Here is a 23,279-nt window from a genome sequence, read left to right as displayed (position 1 = left end):
TGCAAGAAGATCTGTTGTATTTAGGTCTACTAGATTGGGAATGGTTCGTAATAATTTCAAGATGATGCCCCTGTTCAGGATGTCTTGCTTGGTGGCCTTTTGAAGTATAGTCCGGTTGGAGCAATGTGAAGCTCGAGCCAATTGACATCCTTTCAGGGCCTGCACTTGATTTATGGATTCTCCAGCATGCAGTGCAGGATCATGCTGGTAATTAGGTAGTGCGTCCTCCATCGATTGAGGTGGCTCATCCTCTCTGGGGGGGCTGTAATTGGTTACAGTGTTTGTTATTAAGGTTGGTATGCTAGGTGGCCTCGAATGCTGCAGGGGCAGAGAGTCCTGAAGCAGCTCTTCTGGGAACTTCCATGGTTGCTTTCCTTTTCTCGATGGTGCAGGTTTTTGTAATGCGGTTAATGCAGGTGTTTGTCTGGTCATTATTGTTGTGGTGGTCAGTGGTAGTTTGCCAGGTTGTGTCCGTTCTAGACTCCCGATTTCTTTCTATTACAGGCTGTCATTTTTTAGATTTTTCTTGTCCTTTAGGCCGAGTTGAAATGATTAGTGGCATTTGGGGCTGTAATAAGGGGGATAAGCTTGGGTTGATGTTGTCACTTCCTCTATGGGGAGCCGTTGTTACCTGTATCAAATTCCTGTGTCATAGATCTACTAAGGACCTTTCAATGTTAGGGCGACAAGGAGATGCTACTGTGTCTTGGTAGATTCAGGTTTGAACCAGAGCTTTGTTTTGCTTGCCCGCCTCTTTTCGATCAGTGTCTAATTTAGGGCACATTTTGCTGAAGATTGAGTAGGTAGCTGCTTTGTTAAGAAGAAGTAATTTTTTATTACCGCCCTTTCTTTTCTGTTGACAACGTTGTTTGGCATTTGCCTTTGTAAAAATTGGCCCAGCATGGTCTATCTTGGAAGTTTCTCTGATGATGCAGGGAGTCCCCACTCTTTGCTGAGTGCCAGAGTCAATGCATTTGATGTTCTGGTTAATTAGATTATCAAATCCTCCTAGTTTATTTTCAGGATCTGAAGGATCTAGGTTCAGGCAGCTGGAGGGGGAGTGAACAGAGTTGGTTGATGTGTTCTTCACCTCATTAAACACTGTGTTAAGCATTGATTTAAGGGTTGATAGCTTGTCTGCGATCTGACTGCATTTGCAGCGGAGGTGTGCCTCTGTAGAAATGAAAATCAAGATCTTTTAATTTCTACTGCCACTCTTTTAGATCCATAATATTGTTTTTGATTTATGTTCTTTCCTATCATATCAAAATATTGTTATTTGTTTTGTCAATTGTTAATATTAGTCATGTATTAATCTCTGTAATTTTCAAATGTTTATCATGATGCATCATGGTCGTTGTAGTGATTTGTGTTCATGTCAACAAAGGATTTTTTAACCGTTAAATGAAAATATATTAATAAAATGAAAGTTTTAATCTGTTTTTGTTGTACAATGGTTCTACATATATAGGGCTTGAAATGTTCATATAGCCTCTTAGTGGCCTAGGATTGTTATTGTTCATAACAGGTTACCCCTCCTTCACCCCTGTCCTGAGTAAGACCCGCAAGCGGAGGTTTAAAGCAGCCCCCTTGCGCCATAGATTGGGTTGAAACGTCAACATCGACCCTTCACTAAGGGCTTGTACCATATGACACCACCACCCCTTTCTTTTGAACAGATGATATTTCTCTGCTACATCCCTTGTGAATTATTTTATACCACTGACCAAATAAGATTTTCTGGACAGGCCACAACCAACTGGTGCTAATGTTATAACCAGTTGTGTATGACCAGCCATTGTAATTTCTGTTGAATTATTCTCATTCTATGCCTTTTTTCAGTCTTCACCACACATGAGCACCCCCTTTTTCCCCTCCTTTCCTTTTGGAGCAACCTCTTGAAGATTACATGTTTGGAAATATCTCTACCTTCATTCAATATTGGTACTATGAATAAAATAGACCATCTTTCATAAAATACAGTGGTTAACTTATTCTTTTCCCAGGGTGCATGATTGTATTTGTACTGTGTGCTAGATATATTGCTGCATGTTTCGAATTATAAATATTTTTTTTGTCTTAAATGCATGTTTAAATGAGTCCTAGGACCAACTGTTGTTCTCAATCGTATGATACCCAGGTCCACGGACTGTGAACGGGTTACCCCATTAGTTTATAATGAATGTTGTTGGAAAGCATGTCGTACCTGCAGTAGGTGAAACTCATGAAAGAAAGTAGTGCTTACAGAGTAAATAAGACATACCATGTAACATGTACATGCTATGGTTCTGTTCCAACTATAAAGGATTGTTAAATGGAAATCTCACAATGCTGTTTTGCCAAAACCTGATGGAAAAAATAAACTCCGCTTCATGTATCTGGGAAAAACGGAGCAGCAGTTAAACAAAATGGCGGGCGCGAGTCAGTTTGGAGAAACATGCCCGCCGAAGAAATAGGAATGAATAGTTACTGGCATCCTCCCACATTTTGAGAGTTAAAGTCCTGGAATCCTAAGCTTTTCAAATGATAAAGGACTCCATTTCAAACAGATGTGCAGCGTTTAAACCACCGAAAGTCCGACAAACCTCCAGAGCCGCCACAGAGCTCTTCTAGCAGGCGTCCATCTTGAATGGCATCAAGACACTCCCCCTTATTTCTGAATCTTGACATGACTAATGCTATCCTATCTTCAGGAAATGGAATGTGAAGTGGGAAGCCAAATGTATTCTGTTTTATGAAACTGGCTGTTGATGTGAAACTGGATAATATGTTCCCTCTGAATATACTTCGACAGTCCAGGGGTGCTCAGAAACAAATCTTTGTGTGTTTACTGGGCTACTACACCAGGGGATAGTTTAACATGTAAGCTTGAAATAGTTGCTAAGAGCAGCAAGTAGGGACAGGTGCACATTGAAGGGGGTCTACGCAGTTGTTAATCATTGCGTGATTCCTACTCAAGTCAGTGGCAAATAGAAGAATGGTGGAAATTGTATTGCATTGTAATGTACGTGTTATTTCTAAAGAGCGGCTATCACTCGGAGGGAGTATCTTGGCTCTGTGCAAAGATAGATAGACGGCCCAGGAGAGGTGCTAGCAGCCACCATCGGACGACTACGTTGGCACCCCTGAACTTGCCTGGCTGAGCTGCGTCTCCCGGTGCTGCTTGGGTTCCTGGTGGAGGCCTGCTGCCGCCTCTGCCGCCCTCGACTCTCCTGGCCGCGAGCCCGACAAGATGGCGGCCCCCAGGTGAAGGACGAGGCGGACCCGTGCCGTGACCGGTGCTGCCCGCTCCCTGACTCTCCGGCCGCAAATTAGCCTCCGGTGGACTGGGCGGACAATGGTGGCGGCTCGCCCCGCCTGGCGGTTTGCGAGGCGTTCTTGGTGCGCCTGCGCCTGCCGGCTGGCCCGAGAATCCTTGTACCTCCGGGGACTGACAAAGTGAGGAGGGGCCTTGAGGGCGAACCGCCCGGGATACTGAGACCGCCGAACACTCTAGGGGCGGCGCCTGGACACCCGCCGGCGACCCACTGACACCTGGGGCCGCCGAGCACCTGCTGCAAGTTGGGAGGGCCGCTCACTGAAATCGAGCCCCCCCGCCTGGCCCGGACGATTGCCTGTGGGAGCTGGGCCCTGGGGACCCGGAGGTGCGCCTGGAGGCTGGGACCTCCTTTATGACCCCGGCGGCGGTGCTGAGCTGGTGAGACTGCCCCCGACGACCGAACCTGCACCCTGAGGACAGGCGACTGGGCCCTGCCGGGGGGGGGGAGCTCTCGGCGGAGGCGCTCCCCGGCCCCCCTGCAGTACTGTGGGAGACCGGATATCCCTGCATCCCCACGCAGCAATTGATCCCAAGACTGCCCACGGCTCTACCCCCATCCAGGGAGGACTGGTCGGGAACCCCCTGCCTAGCGGCTCCCAGAGGCGCGGCCTAGTCTCCCCCGGGGTACTGGCCGCCGTCTGCAACCGTGCCGACGCCACGGTGCCCATCCGGAGGCCTCCCCGCTGCTGTCGCCTGCGACTAGATTGGGAGCCCAAGGACTGACCCCCTGGCCAAAACACCTGCCCAGACGCCGTTGCTATTCCTCCCCTGGGACTCGGGCTGGGCTGACGGGGGTCTGATCAGCCCCGCTACTCTGGAACTGGCCCTGCAGTCACTGGGCGCACCAACTGCCCCCTTCTTGCTGCGAGCGAGGGGCTCCATCAACGCCACCGCGGGCTCCGGACACCTAGGTCTGCTGCGCGAGTGGGCGGCTCCTCCGGCCGGACTGAGTGCCTGCAGCTGGAACCCCCCCTCCCCCCCCCCTGGCCCACGACCACCCGGAGGGACCATGGTCAGGGGGAAGAATACACAGACCCCGGTCCCCTCCTCCCAGCTGCGTATGGACCAATTTGCCAAGGCGAACCATGCCCCTGGTACCGGTCCCCCTCCTCCCCAGGGGGCAGAGGGGGGAGGGGCAGAGGGGGGAGACTTGTCGACAATCCTCCAGGCGATCAGCGCCTCCCAGACATCGGTCGAGACCAAAATTGGGGAGGTACGGGTGGATGTAGCCCTAATCCAGCAGGACCTCAGGAATGCCACGGCGCGTATCACCGAAGCCGAGTCAAGCATATCCACGACAGAGGACGACCTGACCATTCTCAAGACCCAAGTGACCCGCCTCCAAACCCTGACGTCTGAGCTCCATCATAAGGCGGAGGATGCAGAAAACCCGGCCCGCAGGAACAACCTACGCCTCCTGGGCTTTCCGGAGGGGGTGGAGAAGGGCCCGGTGGCCGACTTCTTGGAAACCTGGTTCCGATCCTGGATGCCGGCGGAGAAACTCTCCCCCTGGTTCACCATAGAGCAGGCCCATCGCTCCTTGGCGCCCAAACCTCCCCCTGGAGGCCCTGCCCGACCCTTCATCCTCCGCATCTTTAATTTCCAAGACCGGGATGCCATCCTAGGCGCGGCCAGAGACCTAGGTCCCCTGCTATTCCAGAACTCTAAAATTATGGTCTTCCCGGACTACTCAAGGGAGGTCCAGTCCCAAAGGAAATCCTACGACGAAGTCAAGCAAAAGCTTAGGGCGATGGGTCTGCGGTACGGTCTTCTGTTCCCCGCCCGGCTCAAGGTCCTCTTCCAAGACAAGTCCTTCTTCTTTGACACCCTGCGGGCCGCCTGGACTTGGCTCACGGAGGAACGTCCTCTTCTGCCTGGGCGGATGCCCTCCCCTACCCGAGGATCCAACGTCCGTCCAGCCCACGAGGGACCCAAACCAAGGCGGCGCCGGACCGGATCCTGCAGACTGGGTCGCCAGCGTCAGGATGCCTCTCGTTCACCAGGGGGGCCTGCGCAGCGGTCTCCCCCCCCCCCCCCCCCCCCCCCCCCCCCCCCCCCCCCCGGAACGTGGATCTCCCCCAGCGGCAAGGCCGTCTACTGTGGCCACCACTGATACGCCCTTGGACTCTGGCACGAGCCTGCATAAATCCAGATCGGACTCTGACCTGTCCGGCAGCACGGTGATCCGGGACTCTCCACAGGAGACAGAGGCCTGAACCTGGCTTTGCGATGTCTTTCTGCCCGTGGCTGTCCTGAGCGGCCGATCTGCGGGGAATGACCTCCCAGGTCTTACCAGACGCCCGGACGGCGGAAGGCCTTGTGGGGGATACACCCAATATCTGCAAGTTGACCACCTCATGTTTTTCTTCCCTCCTTTTCTTCCCAATTTTTTCTTCTGCCTATCTCTCTCTAATCTCCGCCTATACATCCTTCTGTCTCTTGTGACTACGCAGATACCTGTCGCTGTACTAGGTTTGCTACTTAAATTTCACTGTTTATGGCTGTTGATATTCATCCAGCAATACGGAGGGGGGTCCTCCCTTGATTGACTCTGGACTAGTGCCACTGCTCCCAACTAACCGTTTCAGTCCCCTAGTGAGGGCTTCCCTTTGGGTGTTGTACTTTAGGGCGACAGATGCTTCCTGTTCTGAAGTGTAGGGTGTTGGGGGGTGTCGGGGGGGGGGCGTTGTCTCCCATGGGTTTATTGTTTTTAGCCGCCTACGGGCTGCTTTTCAGTTTGGTATTGTTCGGCCGCTCCTCGGCTTACGTAGTTGCTGCTTGCGAGCGGCTGGTAGCAGCTCCTCCTACTGATGTTCAATGGTGGGCACATCCCTGTCCGACACACATTTCATGCACACCGACGAGTTGGCAACCCTGGGTCCCCACGGGCCACCAAAGGAGCGGACCGCAGGCGCCCGCCCCCCCCCCCCCCCTTCCTCTTACCCCACTGGCGCCCCGGGAGCCTGGGCCTCGTTGGCCCGCGCTGCATACCCTGTTCTATGGCTCCAGAGCGATATGACGGGTCCTACCCCCGCGGCGCACCCCCCTGCTGGCCCCGCGCTCCCCCATGTCCCCCCCCCTCCCCCAATGGCGTACTCTCTGACTAGACCCCTCCACAGTCTATCCTGGAACTTCAACGGTCTCCTTGACCGCATCAAGCGCGCGGCGGTCCTCCGAGCGGCGCATCGCCTCTTGGCGGACGTGCTCCTTCTCCAGGAGACCCGCCTCTTAGGCACCTAATGCAACTTCCTAGCTCGCTACGGATTTACGATGGTCTGGCACTCCGGGTTCCAGCGCGGGTCCCGGGGGGCGGCGATCCTGCTCCGGAGGAGCCTCCCTTTCACCCTGATTAGAGCCTATAATGATCCACAGGGGAGATATGTTGCGATCTCGGGCGTAATGGAGCGTTGCCCCCTGAACATCCTGAATGTCTATGTCCCACCCGCTCTCCTGCCCCCAACGCTGCGGTCCCTCACACAGATCCTCTCCGCTTTCCGCCCCGGCCTCACAATTGTTGGCGGCGACTTTAATGCTGTAATGCAGCTGGGACGGGACACGACTGGTCCCCCTTCGGCGGCTCGCTCCTCATCCGCGGCGACCCTCTCAAGCTGGGCGTCGGCCCTGGGGCTTTGCAATACCTGGCGGGTATGGAACCCTCGCAAGACACAGTACACTCATACCTCGGCCTCCCATCGCACCCACTCCCGCATTGACCTCCTCCTGCTCCCGGCCACAGATTGTCACTTGGTCTCCGGAGTGGCTATCCTGCCATGGGGACTGTCGGACCACTCCCCGGTCTCCCTCCACAGGGGTTCTGTCCCGGGGGACCGCGTGTGGTGTGGCGCCTCAATGCATGGTTCCTTCAGGACCAGGCGCTGGTAGATGACCTAGGGAAGGAAATTACCCACTACTTCACCACCAATGAGGGTTCCGTCCGGTCGCCGGGGACCCTATGGGAGGCTGGTAAGGCAGTGATTCGTGGAGTGGCGAGGGAACTGGTTCACGCCAAGCGAGCAGACCGGCTGGCCCGGCTTGCGGAATTGGAGTCCCAGGCGGCCCGGCTCGAGGCCGAACTAGCTGCAGGCGGTCGGGAGGACCCCACCCGGCAGTTAGCGTTGATCCGAGAAGAGCTCCGCCAAGTCTCGCTCGATTCGGCCCAGTAGCTGTGGCGATCGTCTGGAGCGCAGATATATGGCTGGGGTGATAAAAACGGCAAACTCCTCCACAACCTGGTGTCCTACCCTAAGATTCATCGCGCCATTCCGGAGATACGTGGACCGGATGGCACCCTCCGGATGACCTCCGGGGCCATAGCGGGAACCTTCGCCAAATTCTATACTTGCCTCTATGCAGCACGCCCTCCGACCGTGCTTCTAACTAACCTCCTGGACGGGGCCGGCGTCCGGTTATCCTCCCTTACCCCAGAGGATGCAGAAACCCTGGAGCAGCCCTTCACACAGGATGAAGTCCTGGAGGCTATCCCCCTTCTGAACCGTGGCAAAACGTCTGGCCCGGATGGATACCCACAGGAGTTCTACGCGGCGTTCCGGGATACTCTGGCCCCCAAATTGCTGCAACTCTTCCACCACGTGATAGAGAGGAGCGACTCACCCCCCCCCCCCCCGAGTCGGACTTGGCCACGATAGTGGTCATTCCCAATACCCATCCGCCCTCGGTGAATTGTGCGGACTTCCGTCCTATTTCCCTCATCAACACAGAGATCAAGCTCTTCGCCACAATACTGGCCCAGAGGCTTAAGCCCTTCATACACAACCTAGTCCTCCCGGACCAATGTGGCTTCATGCCGGCCAGAGGCACCCGTCACTGTATCCGCCGCCTCCATCTGGCTCTGGCCCATCGCTCCCGCCTATCTCCCTACCTGGCCCTCCTCTTTCTCGACTTCGAGAAAGCCTTTGATACAGTGGGCTGGGAGTATCTACAAGACGTGCTGAGGGAGATGGGCTTCGGCCCGCGGTTCCGCAGCTACATTGGGGTCCTCTACACGTAGAGGGACGTGCCAGGGGTGTCTCCTATCTCCACTCCTCTTCGCGCTAGCGATGGAGCCCCTGGCGACACTCATCCGGCATGACAGCCTCATTCAGGGGTGGACTTGGAATGAGAGTCACACAGACAAGATCGCCCTCTATGCACACGACGTGCTCTTGTACTTGGCAGACCCGGCTAACTCGGGCCCAAATGTCTGCAACTCCTCCTGGACTTCGAGCAGGTCTCCGGCCTTCGGCTTAATGCGGCAAAGTCCACCCTGGTCCCGCTGCGCCCCTCCCGGGAATGTTTCGACTGGCAGTCGTCCATCCCCCTCAGACACCACTCGGTCAAATACCTGGGGATATGGGTGACTCTGCTGCCAGAGTTGGAATGGGCACTGAACATCACGCCCCTAGTGACCCGAATGAGATCAGATTTGAAAAAATGGCAATCCCTTCCCCTTAATCCCCTGGGGCGGAGCGCGCTGTTCAAAATGATGATTCTCCCCCGTTTCCTGTATATCCTACAGAATACCTCTATTCCCCTTCCCCGTGCCTGGTTCCGGGAGCTAGATGGAACCCTGTCCAGGTTCCTCTGGAGCGGCGGAAGACCGTAGATTTCCCTCGCACACAGCCGCATCCCACCCTTTGATGGAGGCCTAGGAGTGACCCATCTCTACCTCTACTATCTTGCCACCAAACTGATCATCATCCACGACTGGTATGCGGGCGGCTGGTCTGACCCGGCATACCGGGTGGAACTGGAGGAGACTGATTTCCCACAGCTCCACGCACTCCTGTACGGGTGCCCGGTCCCGCAAACCATGGCCCCAATTACCAGAGCGATCTTGCTGGCTTGGCGCACGGCCCTACGTCACATGGGATGGGACCGCAAACTTACCCGCCAGACGCCACTCTGGCATGGGAACTGGCTCCAAGAGGTATCGTCCCTGGGCGGGTTCCGATGCTGAGATCTCATTGGGGTGTCGGTGCTCGGGGATGTATGGGTGGGGGACCACATTCGAGCCTTTGCCGACCTACAGCAGCGCCACGCCCTTCCCCACACCCAGCACTTCCGCTACCTGCAGCTGCGTCACGCCCTCCAAGCGCATCTCCCCGCGCCAACTACCATTCCAGAATTCAGCCCACTAGAAGCCCAGGTGATGATGTGGGACCTGGGGAGGGGGGGGGGGGAGTATCCCGAATCTACCGCGCCCTAGTCAATAATAGCCCCACGTCCCTGGACCAATTGCGTACCCGATGGGAGGGTTGGGTGGGACTCCTGGAGGAGGCCGACTGGAGGGATGCCCTGATGGCCCCACGTACCCTAACCACGTCCTCCAAGTTGCAGCTGGTACAGACATACTACCTGCACACGTCCTACCTCACCCCAGAGAGGCTTTTCCGAGCCCACTTGAGAACCTCCCCGGACTGCCCCAGATGTGGACAATCCCCGGCCAATTTTTATCACATGGTATGGACATGCACGGGGCTCGGGAGGTTTTGGAGGGGAGTGGAGAGAGAGCTTTCACAGACCTTGGGTTGGGAGGTCCCTCATGACCCGCTTCGGCTACTCCTGGGGATCTTTGACGGCCTGGATGGCACTAGATCAGATAAGCGTCTGCTGGGGATGGCGGCGGCCGTGGCTAAGCGGGACATAGGACGTCACTGGCTGCGAGATTCCGCTCCCACGGTGAAGGTCTGGAGGAGCGGGGCGGATTGGTGTGGGGCCCAAGAAGAGGCCCTCTTCGAATCCCGGGGTTCGCCTGCACAGTTCTCCAAGATTTGGGGGAAATGGTACAATCTGCTTCCACTGTGAACCCAGATGTATGCTTTGTCTCTTGCCAAAACCACATACATGTAATGTCGGGCCGATTTGCTCTAATCCCTTTTATGTATACTGCTGATTTTTTCCCACTGCACCTATTAATTGTCGAGTTGCTGCCAATAATTTTTCTTTGTTGTTTTAAAAATGCCAATAAAGTTGATTATCAAAAAAAAAAAATCATTACCCTACACGCCCCTTAACCCTAGCCCTAACCCTAAAGCCTAAAACACTACTAGATCCGACCCTTAACCCTAAGCCCTAAAAGCCCTAACCCAAATGTCTAAAACACTACCATATCCGACCCTTCACCCTAAGCCCTAAAAGCCCTAACCCAAATGTCTAAAACACTACTTATCCGACCCTTCACCCTAAAAGCCCTAACCCAAATATCCATAACACTACCATATTTGCCCCTTAACCCTAAGCCCTAACCCAAATGTCTAAAACACTACCATATCCGACCCTTCACCCTAAGCCCTAAAAGCCCTAACCCAAATATCCATAACACTACCATATTTGCCCCTTAACCCTAAGCCCTAACCCAAATGTCTAAAACACTACTGTATCCGACCCAAAGCCCTAACCCCTAAAACACAACCATATACTACTATTAACCCTAAGCCCTAAAGCCTAAAACCCTGCCCCTCCACTACACAAGCCCTAAAGCCTAAAACCCTGTCCCTCCACTACACTCCCCACCAACTACCTAAAAGCCTAAAACATTACGGGCTTACCTGTCTCGTGGTTCCAACGTTGTCTCCCGTGTCCGTTGTAAGCGCCCGCGATCTAATGGCGCCTCTGATGTAGTGGCGTGCGTAGTAAATGCACGCGTTGTAACGTCGCGTGCGTTGTGACGCCATGCGACGTAAACGCATGCGATGTGACGCATGCGTTGAGCTGGTCATCTCCCTTCTGAAAATGTTTGAAAGGCACTGGCATGCTGGCGATCCTGCAGTTTTCCCATTTAAATATCTACTTTATACAATGTGATACAAACATTAAATAAAATGGGAGGGAAAGGAAATCGCTATGGAACCTCATGTGGGTTGTGCATCAAAGGCTTAGCCAGATGTCCGGGCGTAGTGACTTGCTGACCCTGTGTGCGCACATGAGCCTGCATACATGTTGTAGGCTTTAGTTGTGGGGTCGGATATTTGAAGATGGTTCTTTAGACCAAGTGGGGTTTAAGAATTCTTTGTTATAAAGCAGGTTATGTTTGCACATTTCAGGTTGTGAGGCCTGGTTGGGTAAGGACGTAGATTACCTTTCTGCTTGTTATGTTGTGTGTACACTGTGTAATGATGTTCTTTACTTTGCATAGTTCATAAAAACGCAAGTCTGGTTAACAGCATAGGAAAGTGAATTACATTGCCCATCTGCACTGTTTTAAAGCGATGTATGCACTGGTTATGTATATTCTTGTTGTTGAGGCAGTGGCTGGAATATGTGTAGCCGGTCTTATCTTTCTTACTTTTGTGCATGTTTTGTGAATTGAGAATGTGAAGATGTGTATGCTCTGTAGCAAAAATTTATTTTTGATAATGCAGAAGTGAGAGCGAAATTTACCGTCTCACAAGAAGAATGTGAGGGAGTCTAGTCTCTGATGGAGTTTCTGGTAGTCACTTGTTTTGTGTTTAGCAAGTGATGTTTTGTTGTTGCTTTTCTTACACTAGTGACTGTGGCGGTTGTATGTTTCGCTCATATGATTTGTATGGGTGATTCAACTTTGGGCCTGAATGACAGGATCTAATAGGTTTATGGTACTAGAGGCACAGTTTAACGGTGATAAAGCATCTTATCTGTTTCACTATATTTGCTGTGAGACCAGTTATCATTGTGTACAAGTTTGAGGATTTGACAAGTGTGTTGTTCTTGAGGTAGAGTGCATTGTTTTTTGTCTTTTCTGACGTCATTTGTTTAAGGCTGGCGGACTTCTTACTGACTCGGGCGCCATGCTGTGCTTTGTGACCTGTTGGATTTTGTGTGTGTGCTATGGACATCATGGGGTCTTCTTCATCCCACGTGTGCAGGAAACCTGTCAGGAGACACTGGAACATTGCTCAGTTTGGAAACTGAAAAGCGGTCTCCATTTGCCTGGAGGCGGCTGGCCGCGGTTGAGCCCACATGCCATGAGGGAATTTTGGTTCTGGGCCGGAGGACCGAGAGCGGGGCTAGTTTGGTCTGGTTATTGGAACTCGTCTCAATTTGAATTATGTAAGGGGCCCTGGGTGCCTGTTTTTATGATGGGGAGCCACCCTTCCCCCTCATCAGGCACCCCCCCCCCCCCGGTATGGCCAGGCAACCCTGCCCTAGGGCACCAGCAGCAGAGTGGGGCCTAGACTTCTGCAGGCACCTGAAGAGCGGACTGTAGTGCCGATTTCCGATCAGCAAAACACACAGCACCCCTGAGTTTCCTGAATACAAGCAAAGGCTTGAATTCATAATGTTACCTTACTAGTCTTTATTTCTTAAAATGAGTTTTGAAGTGTATGTGAAGTGGATGTTTCGGATTGGACATTTGAACTTACTGCATAGGTTGGTTTTGCAATTGTGTAAAGGCATTAGCTCCCCGTGACCCCTTCCTACTGTGTTCCTTGTTGGACTGGAGTCCCTGTCTGTTGCTACGTATTTGACCAACCACCTTATCCCTGCTGCGGTGGTGCAGTGGCTGTCTGACCTCACTGCGGCTGAGCATAAGGTGCATTCGGGTTACCTTGGGCTAGGTTTTGAGGATGGGCATTTTCCAGGGATTGGCCCAGATTTATAGACCTCTGTCTTTGATATACTTTTAAGTGTCAGTGGTCGGCCATGTGGCCCATTCGGTGGTAATAATAGTATTTTCTGAGGTCTGGCTGCTGCCAACCTCCCTGACCTTTGCCGTTATAAATGGTTGAAACCCCCAGGGGTTCTGTGGTGGGGAACCCTTCAGGACCAGTGCCATTTGTCTGTTTGCGACGAATGCAGCCCCCTCGAGGGTGGTCTTTTTCAGTTTGTTTTGGACCAACTTGGCAGTGTCTCTCTGGGCTTGCTGCTGTTTTCCCCACATCCTTTTCCTATTTCATTCTGTAATGATGTAGTATGTGTGCCTGTATCTCCCACCAGGGTTTGGTGCCTAACCCTACTACGCTGTCCAATCCACTTTGTATTTTGGTTGGCAGCCCCTTTTTGGGGATGTTATGACCTGTATCAGTCCACGTCTGTCCTGTCTCTTGTCTCCATCGTTCCCGCATTCTGTCTAGAAAGTCAGTCGCTGCTGCTCTCCTCGTGCGCACACAAGGGTGCCATGCTGCTTTTCCTGCTCCTTAATTTAGCCTGTACCAGGCTACCTTGAAACTGTATCACCTGGTCGGCCCCTCACCTACGCTGACGATCTGGCGAGGCTGGGTACCAGGCAACAGCCTCCCCTTTAGTTCTGCCTCAGACTCTTCCCTGAGCGGGGCTCCATACCTACTCCCGCTCTCCTCGGAGTGACGCGCTGCTTCCTTCTCTCGTGGTGTTCCCAGAGTGAAATTTCATTCTTTCTTTCTTTTTTTCTTTCTTTTTTCTTTTTTCATTCTTTCTTTTTCTTTTTCTTTTCCTTTTCTTTTTCTTTTCTTTCTCTCTCCTCTTAATTCACTCCTCTAACTTCCACCTAGGTTGCTTCCTTCCTTCTGAGCTAGGCATGGTTCTTCTGGGTAGGAATTTGCCCCCAAACTCACTTTCTGTTGTCCCTTCGCCTGCCTGAGCATACATTGTGGCTCCACCTTTGTCGTCAGATCCCGGAGGCCTGGGACCCCTTTCCTTACCCCCACTGGTTGTGTCACTGTCCAGAACTGCTATGAATATCCAAGTCACCCTAGTGTGTTTTCCCAGAAGGTGGGAACTTACATTCTCCGTGCCGATGGGGTTCAGTGAGTTGAACGCGACTGACGGAGGAGGTAAAGCTTTGATGAGCTCTAGCTCTGGCCTGTGGTGATGTTGGGATTGGTTGGGATTGCCTGGGCTAGCTGGCCTGCTGGCCTCCCATAGCTGGATCTAGTGATTCGTTGTTCGGTAGTGGGCCTTCCTGCTCCTTCGATAGGCAGATTGGTATAACCTAGTGCGAGGATGACAGTTATTGGGGAGAGCACCTCCATACCTACATATGATTGGGGGGGGGCAGATACCTTACTTGCTGGATATGGGATAGGATTGTCGGTCTGGGCCTCCTTGAAGATGGCCTACAGTTCTAACAGTACCTCTCTTCTGACCTTCGTTTGCCCTAGTACTTGGTCCAAATGTGTGTTCTTATGTGTATGATTATGTTCGTGTTGACTTGCCCCCCCCCCCCCCCCCCCCCCTCTGGCCAGGGGAACGCGTTTGTCCTAGTGCGTGTGAGCCCTTCCTGGCAATACTTGTTAATTTTTTTGAACTGTCTGGGGAACCTAGTTTGCATGTGCTTTAGCGGAGTCTCCATGTTAACCTGGGAACTTTTTCAGGGGACTGATACACTCTTGCTTCTCGAGATTAAGTCTTTTTAATTTCTTCTCAGATCATGGGGAAATACATTTAATGGGATTACTGTTTACAACTACTTGTACCAGCTCAATGCTATCTACAGATGCATCGGAATAGAGATTTAAAAAACACAGCAACAAAATGCATATGAAGGGTCACAATCTGAAAGAAAGTGCAATTGTTAGTTAAAAACGTGTGAATTCAGCAGAAAAATAGCAGACTCTTATTTAGATATGGAATAACGATTGTAAGAATTGGCAACGCCTTTATAATCCTATTGAGTCATTAACAGAACACAATACTCAAGACAAAAATGCAGTTGTAAAAATGTGCCAACACCACTACATCAAGAATGCATCATTTAATAACTACAATGAAGACAAAGATGGAAAAAAACTTGACCGACAAAAAAGGATGGCTTTATCGAAAAACCTTAGCCCGCTCCTTAGCGCCTGCAACGCAATGACAAGGGGAGGCTCTGCGTGGTACACAGGACTAAGTGAGCCTGATAGTCTCTCAATATCCGCTCTGGGACAAAGATAACAACAGTTTACTCGGAAACGAGGAAGAACTTGACAACCACAGGCCCGTCTTGTCTTGGCCAAGCACAAGTTATTCCTAATCTCCAATGTCTAAATGTTGCCAAATGTCCGAATTGCACCTTGTTTCACACCCAGGGGATTAGCATACCATCTGTGTCAAGCCCAGCGGTCCAAGCAAACAACTCTCATTTCTTTCCGATATCACCAATGTTTTAAGAAACAAGTAGCACAGAGAACACCTGTTTAGACTTAAAAACAAGTTCAAGGTGCTGGCCCTATATCCCACCAAGGGCCTATGTATACTGTCTGTATCGTGCCCAGTGGTCCAAGCGGTGATGCCTCTCCCCTGTATTACACACACGGGACAAGCACACCATCTATGTGACGCCCAGCAGTCTAAGTTACTAACAAACTATCTTTCCTAGTGTGCTGAATATCGAAAAAAAGGTGACCTCGGCGGGATCGCCTTTGAGGCCACCATGTGACTACTAAAATAGGCAACATGTTAGATTTCTGTCTGTGGCAGGGCGCTCAGGTTACGCTTTTTGCTCTTCTTCCTAGTTTGTCATATGTCAAATGCTGGGGACTAAAGATACGATGTAGTCTCTTACGCACTTGACGGCATCTTCAGGTCGGACCGCCATCCTGTGAATTCAGCATAACTTTCGATCAATTCTGGCATCTGCTCATCTTCCGTGCTGCGCAGATGTGCATCTGTCCATGCTGGATCCTTTCCTTTGGCTGCATTCTGGTTCAAAGCACCAATCTCTCCTATCTGGCTCGACAAAATTTTGCTCGAATGTGAATTTACCTTGAACAAACAAAGACATGAGGCTTTTTTAAAAACAGGAACTGTTGGATTAATTGAACACTATGCCCGGAACATAGTTACAGATGCAGATCTGAGGACTCTCTCAAAGTACAATAGTTTTAAGCGCCATTATATACATTTCCTGACGCATCATAAAACAATTCATAGGTCCTTTTTAGGGTGAAGAATGTGGGCCTAGTCATAGCATCATAAATTACTCCCAACTGATAACAAATGCAGTTGGGTCTCGACCTTGCGTGGACACAAAGAGGGCAAGTGGGTAACATTTCCAGATGTCCGGCATGGGGGAACACGCGATTGCTGTGTCCTGATTGGCTAAGTGTTCCTAACTTCATGTGGCATCTAATTTTATGGTGTTTTGACAATGCGTTCCCCTTTGATCGTATGTGTTTATTGGGGCCAGGCTACCTGATTGGCTAAGTGTTCCTAACTTCATGTGGCATCTAATTTTATGGTGTTTTGAGAATGTGTGCCCCTTTGGTCGTATGTGTTTATTGCGGCCAGTCCAGAAGAAACGTACCAAGGATTGTTATGTGGGAATAGCATGGAATTGTAGAGAAGTTAAACCATTTTACAAGTGGGAAAGGTCGTCAGGAAGATCCGCCACTGTTTCTTTGTTTAAAACCATCTCATTGAAATTTAGCATCCGGACCATTTAGTCTACGTTGCAACTTAGTTAATTATACATATTACATTGATATACTCAAATACGTTAGGGACAATGAAAAACACCAACAGGTGTGCTTTAGTTATATTAAGTAGAACCAGCGGGTAGTTGACAGCTGCTAATAATGTTCTGGGAAATTTATAGACGGACGTAAGAAACCTGTTCTTCTGGTCGCTCTGACATATACATCATGTGCTACGTCACGAAATTAATTGCGTCTTGCACATATTTTTATGTTAACACCTGCCCTTCTCTTTTCATTATCTAGTTTGTCTTGTTATTCCTGCAAGCATTCATTCCTCAGTTGACGTTTTACTGTGATGACACGAACAATCAGGTCAAAAAGCACTTACACACAAGTTTTTGTCTCACATAGGATATGTTCTCTAACGTGAAACCATCCAATATACTGAAAAAGCGGAAGCCATGAAGATCTCAAAGCTGACGTGGGCGTTCGTCGTCTTTGCGTTTATCGTCACGTACGTAGCATATTTAACGTGGCGCCGGAACACAGGCCTTGGTGCTGAAGATGACGGCGCCTACCAGTCAGCATCCGCGAAAGATGCTCAAATATTTTATGGGATCATGTTCGACGCTGGCAGCACCGGAACTCGGATTCACATTTTCAAATTTACTCAGACAGCCAAAGGTAGGTGGACACTTTCTGATATTAGTGTGCCAATAATTGTCATTTGAAATGCTTCATTTAGTGACTGCTTCAACCACATGAGAATTTGCGAGACAGAAACGGTTTGATGGACCGTTTGTTAACAGGACACCATGATTTCCTTGGCACAACAGAGCCACAGTGGAAGTATAACAGGAATAGAACAATCGTTGGCAAAACCAGTAGGTCTGGCTTCTTAGAAAGTTGGTGATGTGATTTCCCAAAAAGTTGTAGAATACATTATTGTGCTTATTTTATGCAATAGATGAGACAGATAGACTAGACGCATATAAATGATGAAAGATGGCTAAACACATTTCAGTCCTTTATGAAGTATGCAGCAGTGACTTTTCTTTAAAGAGCTACTAGTTCAAGAGCATATACTAAGCCCTATATTCAGCCAGTCCCTTTTTTGTCGCTGCTACACTCTTGTTTCCCCGGAGTCATTTGATCCCCAGGATAACAGCTTTGTGTGTTTCTGTGGGCGAGTACACCATTAGTTTTATGCAGGAGTCAGAATTTCATGTCTCACGTAATATGATTGTGACTAAAATCCATACACTATTTGAATTTGTAATTTTGTCAAAATGCAGATAATAAGTTTATTAACAGTTATTTAGTGGTTGTAAATTTCGAAAATAATTAAGTTGTAATGGCGGTGAAATAGTACAAGCAGCATGCTCTAAAATGTTATGTTGCTATGTTCATCCTAAATTAGGGTGACCAGATTCCCAAAAGAAAAAACCGGGACAGGTCATACACTCAGCAGTAGGACTACAGTTTACACTGGTGGTTGGCTTGATCTAGGTGGAGGCAGTGACCTTGAACTCCAGTGAGCAGGGTCATGCTGGCGGTTAGACACTCTGTTGCCCCCATGGATGGCATAATTACATTCTTGCTGCCTTGAAGAAAGAGAAGCGAAATCCAGAGAGAAAATGTCTCTCTTTAAAGGATTTCCCTTCTCACAACAACCTCATCTGGACTGACATCACGCTGTAATATTTCGAGAAGTGAGCATGCGCACATCTTTTTAATATCAGTGCGTAAGCAGTCATTACTCAAAAACCAGGACATTTCTGTGCTCCTCCCAGGCACTATTAAAATAAACTGGGACATTTATTCTGTTTGGAGGAAAGTGTCGGGACACCGGGACACTAAGCGAAAAACGGGGACCGTCCGGGAAAACCGGGACGTCTGGTCACCCTATCCTAAGTGGCGAGGGTATTCCCAGACGTGGGTCCAGGGCGCACTGTGCCACTGGATTCAAGCTAGCCTGGCTGATAAGTGTTGATATCCCGAAACCAGTCCTAGGATGCTTGCTTCCGACCAGGGAGGATCTGGCTTGGCAGTTCGTGCTGGACTGTGCCCCATGAGGTGCGGGGTGAAGCCTGATTTGCATATAGCTGGGTCTAAACTTGGGTGGCATGGTAAGCAAATGAAGGATAGATTTAACACAGATCTCTTGACTGTGAGTGTATGTTTGATTTGTCCATATTCCATCCATCATTTGTGTCTTTTGCTTTGTGTGTATGATGTGGCCATCTGAGTGACGCAAGGCTGGCACCGCTGAGTGCGATGTCGGTGTCGTAGCCTGAGCCAGTCACGCCAGCAGATAACTAGTTTTGTCACCCTCAGTATGTTTATGGGCAAAATATTCTTTAAAGTCATATAGGCACAGTGAACCCCTCAGCTCTTTTGGGCTACTTCATAGGTCATTTAACCTAGGTACCACCTCAGGTTGGGAGGGCACTCTCCTTTTCTCTGCCGTCATATCTTGCTCAAGCTTGTGTAGCAGCACCTGCTAGACCCAGGGAACCCGACTCTCGATTTGAGGCATATCCCTCTGATGAACACCATGAAGGAGTCCAATGTCAAAGACAGCGGAGTCGTAGCCTGAGCCAGCCACGCCAGCAGACAACTAGTTTTGTCACCCTCAGTATGTTTATGGGCAAAATATTTTTTAAAGTCGAATAGGCACAGTGTACCCCTCAGCTCTTTTGGGGTACTTCGAAGGTCCGTTAACTGAGGTACCATCTCAGGTTGGGAGGGCACTCTCCTTTTCTCTGCTGTCATATCTTGCTCAAGCTTGTGTAGCTACACCTGCCAGATAAAGAGAACCCAACCCTTGATTTAAGGCATATCCCTCTGATTTACACCATGAAGGAGTTCAATGTCAGAGATACTGCCTGCATTAGTGTTAAAAAAATGTGTGATCTCATTAACAAGATTGTGTTTGAAAGCTGCATCTAAAAGCATAGCGGTTTGTAGGTGCTATAGGGCTATTTTGGTGACTCCATCAGTCCCATCAAAATGTCAGAAGTAGGGGGCAGTTTCCTGGGAGGTCTTCGCTAAGTATTTCACTACCCAGACATGATATAGTAATCTGAAAGAAACACGTTAGTTATAGACTCCTTACCTTAGAATTACCCCCAGGCTTCAGACTGGATCCGGAAAGTTTCTTCATGAGCAGTACCGCTTGGCGTCGGAAGGTGGCGTCAGTCAGCTCCACTTCCGTCGTTGGCGTCCTGGTCACCAGGATGACGTCGCGGTAGCTACTTAGACGGCACCCTCGCGCGCTGACGTCAGTTCTTTCTTTTTCCGCACCAGTCAGAGCAGATCCGGAGAGAGCGGTGCCTCCAGTCACTTTTTGACTGACTATTTCTCGACGTCTTTTTTTGAGTCTACGACTCCTTGTGTACGAGGGATGCCCGGTTTCAAGGCCTGCGGCTCCTGTTCCCAACTGATGTCGGTAACGGATCTGCACCGCGTGGCCCTTTTTTGCCTGGAGCGCGACCACGACTCCAAGTTGTGCTCCGACTGCCGGTCCATGGCGCCTAAGACTTTGCGGGAGCGGTCCCGAAAGCTGCTTGAGCGCCAGTGGTTGGCTCTGTGCTGTTCGAGGTCCCGGTTGCGAGGGAGGTCGAGGGACCAGTCGCGGAGCCATCACCACTCTTCCAAGTCATCTAAGGCCTCGCACTCTGGGTTGGATAAGTCGAAGCCCAAAAAGAAGTTTAAGAAGCATTGTCGCTCTCTAATTTCTCCCCATCGGTCGGCTGACGCGACGATGGATGCGGTCTGTGCCCCTATCGCGTCCCGCGAGCGGAACCCGAGAAGTCTACTCCAGGTTTCCCTCCCTTTCGGGAACCCGGTGCGACTCCCGCCCAACTTTGTACGTTATACGAAGCGATGCTGCCATCTTTGGGCGACCCAAACCTGCCGGCCCGCCTTCGGGCCCGTGGACTTGGTTGGGGGGGCCTGGGCCTTCTGCGCCGTTGGCTCCGGCCACGGCGCCGCAGGCCGACCTTAGATCCTGGCCTGGATCCGCATCGGCGCCAGTTGATTTCATAACACCTCCACCGGCCCCACTTCTAACGGCATCGCAACCGACGCCGGTCATGTCCCTGGCCAGCGTCGACCCCGGCCTCCATCCCGATGTGGACCCGGAGGCGGACCGGCGTCACCTGACGCCGGATCCGGCGCCAAGAGGGGTTTTTGTGCCCTGGTCACTCCTGGTGTCCCTTTTCGGCCAGATTGGCAACCTGAAGACGAGGAGGAGGACTGGCAGGGGTCAGGTGACCCTTTAACTGAGCAGATGGAATCTGAGCAGGATTGGAGAGAGGAACTGGGGAATGCCAGTGGTCTTGACACATCTCGTGACCTTGGCATGTTGTCTCCTCCTACCGTGGCTATGGAGGAGGGAGCATCATACGCAGTCGTTTTGTGTAGGGTGGCCGAGGCCCTCAACCTTCCTACGGTGGCTGTCAGGACTAACCTCCTGTCAGAGGTGCTTCAGCCGCCAGCGAGTTCTTCGGTGCCCCTGCTGCCTTTCAATGAGGCCCTTACCGACATCCTTTTGGGCACGTGGTCCAGGCCCAACACGGGGGCGCCCATGGATAGGATGATTGCCTGTCGCCACCGTCTGCTTTCCTCTCCCAACACCCCACCCTGGAGAGCTTGGTGGTCCAAGCCTCCACTTCCAAAAGCGCATTCCCTTTTTCCCCCACAGGAAAGGGAATCCAAGAGGCTGGACCATCTTGGGAATTTTTTTTTCTCTTTGGCCAGCTTGGGACTGTGGTCGGTAAACACTGCATGTCTATTGGGCCATTATTCCCACTCTGTGCGGGATGCGGTTGCGCATGTGCTGCCTCAGTGTGTGGAGGAGGCCCGGACAGTGCTCTTCCATGCTGTTGCCGCTGGGAGGGATGCGGCTAAGTTTACCATCCGTTGTGGGCTGGATACCGCCGACTCTCAAGGCAGGACGATTTCCATGCCTGTAGCCCTTCGACGCTACGCCTCGAGGAGATCGACTGGCTTCTCAGGGGATACCCAGAACACATTGATGGACATGCCCTTTGATGGCCGTCGCCTTTCTGGCAACAAAGCGGACAACACTCAGAGCGTTTCAAGGAATCAGTGGCTACGGCCAAGTCCTTGGGCTTTTCCAGCCGCCCAGTACAGTCTGCTTTTCGCCCCTTTCGTGGCTACAGAAGGGGTGCCCACTACGTTCCGCCCAGAGTCACAGGCCGCAGTAAGTTGCCCAACCTTCGCTCGGCCGGGGACGTGGGAATCAGCGCCGTGGTTCAGTTGCCAGCGGGCAGGCCAGTCCACCAACCTCTGCAGCAGCCTCCAAACCCTCCTAGTCAGACCTTTCAGGTCAATCAAAAGCCAGTGGGTGGCAGGATTCGCCATCACCTCCCCCACTGGCGCACCATCATGTCGGACAGGTGGTTTTGCAAATAGTCCGAAGGGGCTACGCCCTCCCCTTTGAGACTACCCTTCCAGCCATGCCAACTAGTGTTGGACTTGCAGGATGCTTATTTCCACATTCCCGTCCTGCTTGTCCACCGTCGTTACCTACGGTTTACGGTAGGCCACCGGCATTTTCAGTTTACCGTGCTCCCCTTTGGCCTTATCAGCGCCCCTCGGGTGTACACGAAAGTGATGGCGGTGGTCGCAGCTCATCTGCACAGATTAGGGGTTCCAGTCCTCCCCCTATCTCGACGACTGGCTGTTGAAGGTGGGCTCACCCCAGGTTGTCGTCTCCAACCTCCAGACTACGACTGACCTACTGCATTCGCTGGGGTTCTCCATCAATGTACCAAACTCGCACCCGATTCCCTCTCAGAATCTCCTCTTCATCGGAGCGGTTCTGGACACAACGCGGTTTCGGGTTTATCCTCCCGAACAGCGAGTTCCGGATATTCGGGCTATGATTCCGATCTTTCAGCCTCTATCCCCGGTTTCAGTCAGGATGACCCCAAGGCTTCTGGGCCTTATGGCCTCCTGCATCCTGCTGGTCGATCATGCCAGGTGGCATATGCGGGCTCTGCAGTGGGACCTGAAGTTCCAGTGGGCGCAGCATCAGGGGAATCTGTCCGATTGCCTCCAGATCTCACAGGGCACTGCACAACAATTGCAGTGGTGGCTCACGAACCAGGATTGGGTCAACAGCAGATCCCTTTTCCTTCCCCAACCCGAACATACAGTGGTGACAGACGCATCCCCTCTGGGATGGGGCAGCCACATGGGAGAGGCGGCGATCAGAGGCCTCTGGTCTCCGGCGGAGTCTGGGCTCCACATCAACAGTTTGGAGCTTCAGGCGATTCGTCTTGCACTAAAAGCATTCCTTCCCTCTGTCCGGGGAAGAGTAGTGCAGGTGTCCACGGACAACACCACCGCCATGTGGTACTGCAACACACAGGGCGGGGTCATGGACCCTACGTCAAGAGGCCCTGGTTCTCTGGACATGGCTGGAACATCAGGGCATATATCTGGTGGTTCAACACCTTGCAGGTTCCCTGAACGAGATGGTGGACGAACTCAGCCGCAGGTGCATGATGGATCACAAGTGGCATCTTTACTCGGAGGTGGTGCAATGTCTCTTTCGACAGTGGCGAGAGCCTTGGTTAGATATATTCACCACCGAACAGAACATGCAAAGTCAGCAATTCTGCACTTTGGAA

General features: G+C 51.5%; 1 protein-coding gene across 5 annotated transcripts in view; it reads left to right on the top strand.

Moving 5' to 3' along the window:
* The window catches only part of ENTPD6 (ectonucleoside triphosphate diphosphohydrolase 6), a 480,760-nt gene that overhangs the window by 87,049 nt on the left and 370,432 nt on the right, over positions 1-23,279 (top strand). For all 5 annotated transcript variants that reach the window (XR_013596224.1, XM_078649068.1, XM_078649071.1 and 2 more), the window contains exon 2: positions 17,026-17,298. Coding sequence is in view for 4 of the 5 variants with exons in the window: in XM_078649068.1 (XP_078505194.1) it covers positions 17,076-17,298 (223 nt within the window). In the remaining variant the exon portion in view is untranslated. The remainder of the gene's footprint in view (positions 1-17,025; positions 17,299-23,279) is intronic.

This window comes from Lissotriton helveticus, chromosome 6 (assembly GCF_964261635.1).
Source record: "Lissotriton helveticus chromosome 6, aLisHel1.1, whole genome shotgun sequence".
NCBI lineage: Eukaryota > Metazoa > Chordata > Amphibia > Caudata > Salamandridae > Lissotriton > Lissotriton helveticus.
The sequence above is the reverse complement of the archived record's forward strand: the minus strand, read 5'-3'. Positions and strand labels throughout refer to the sequence as shown.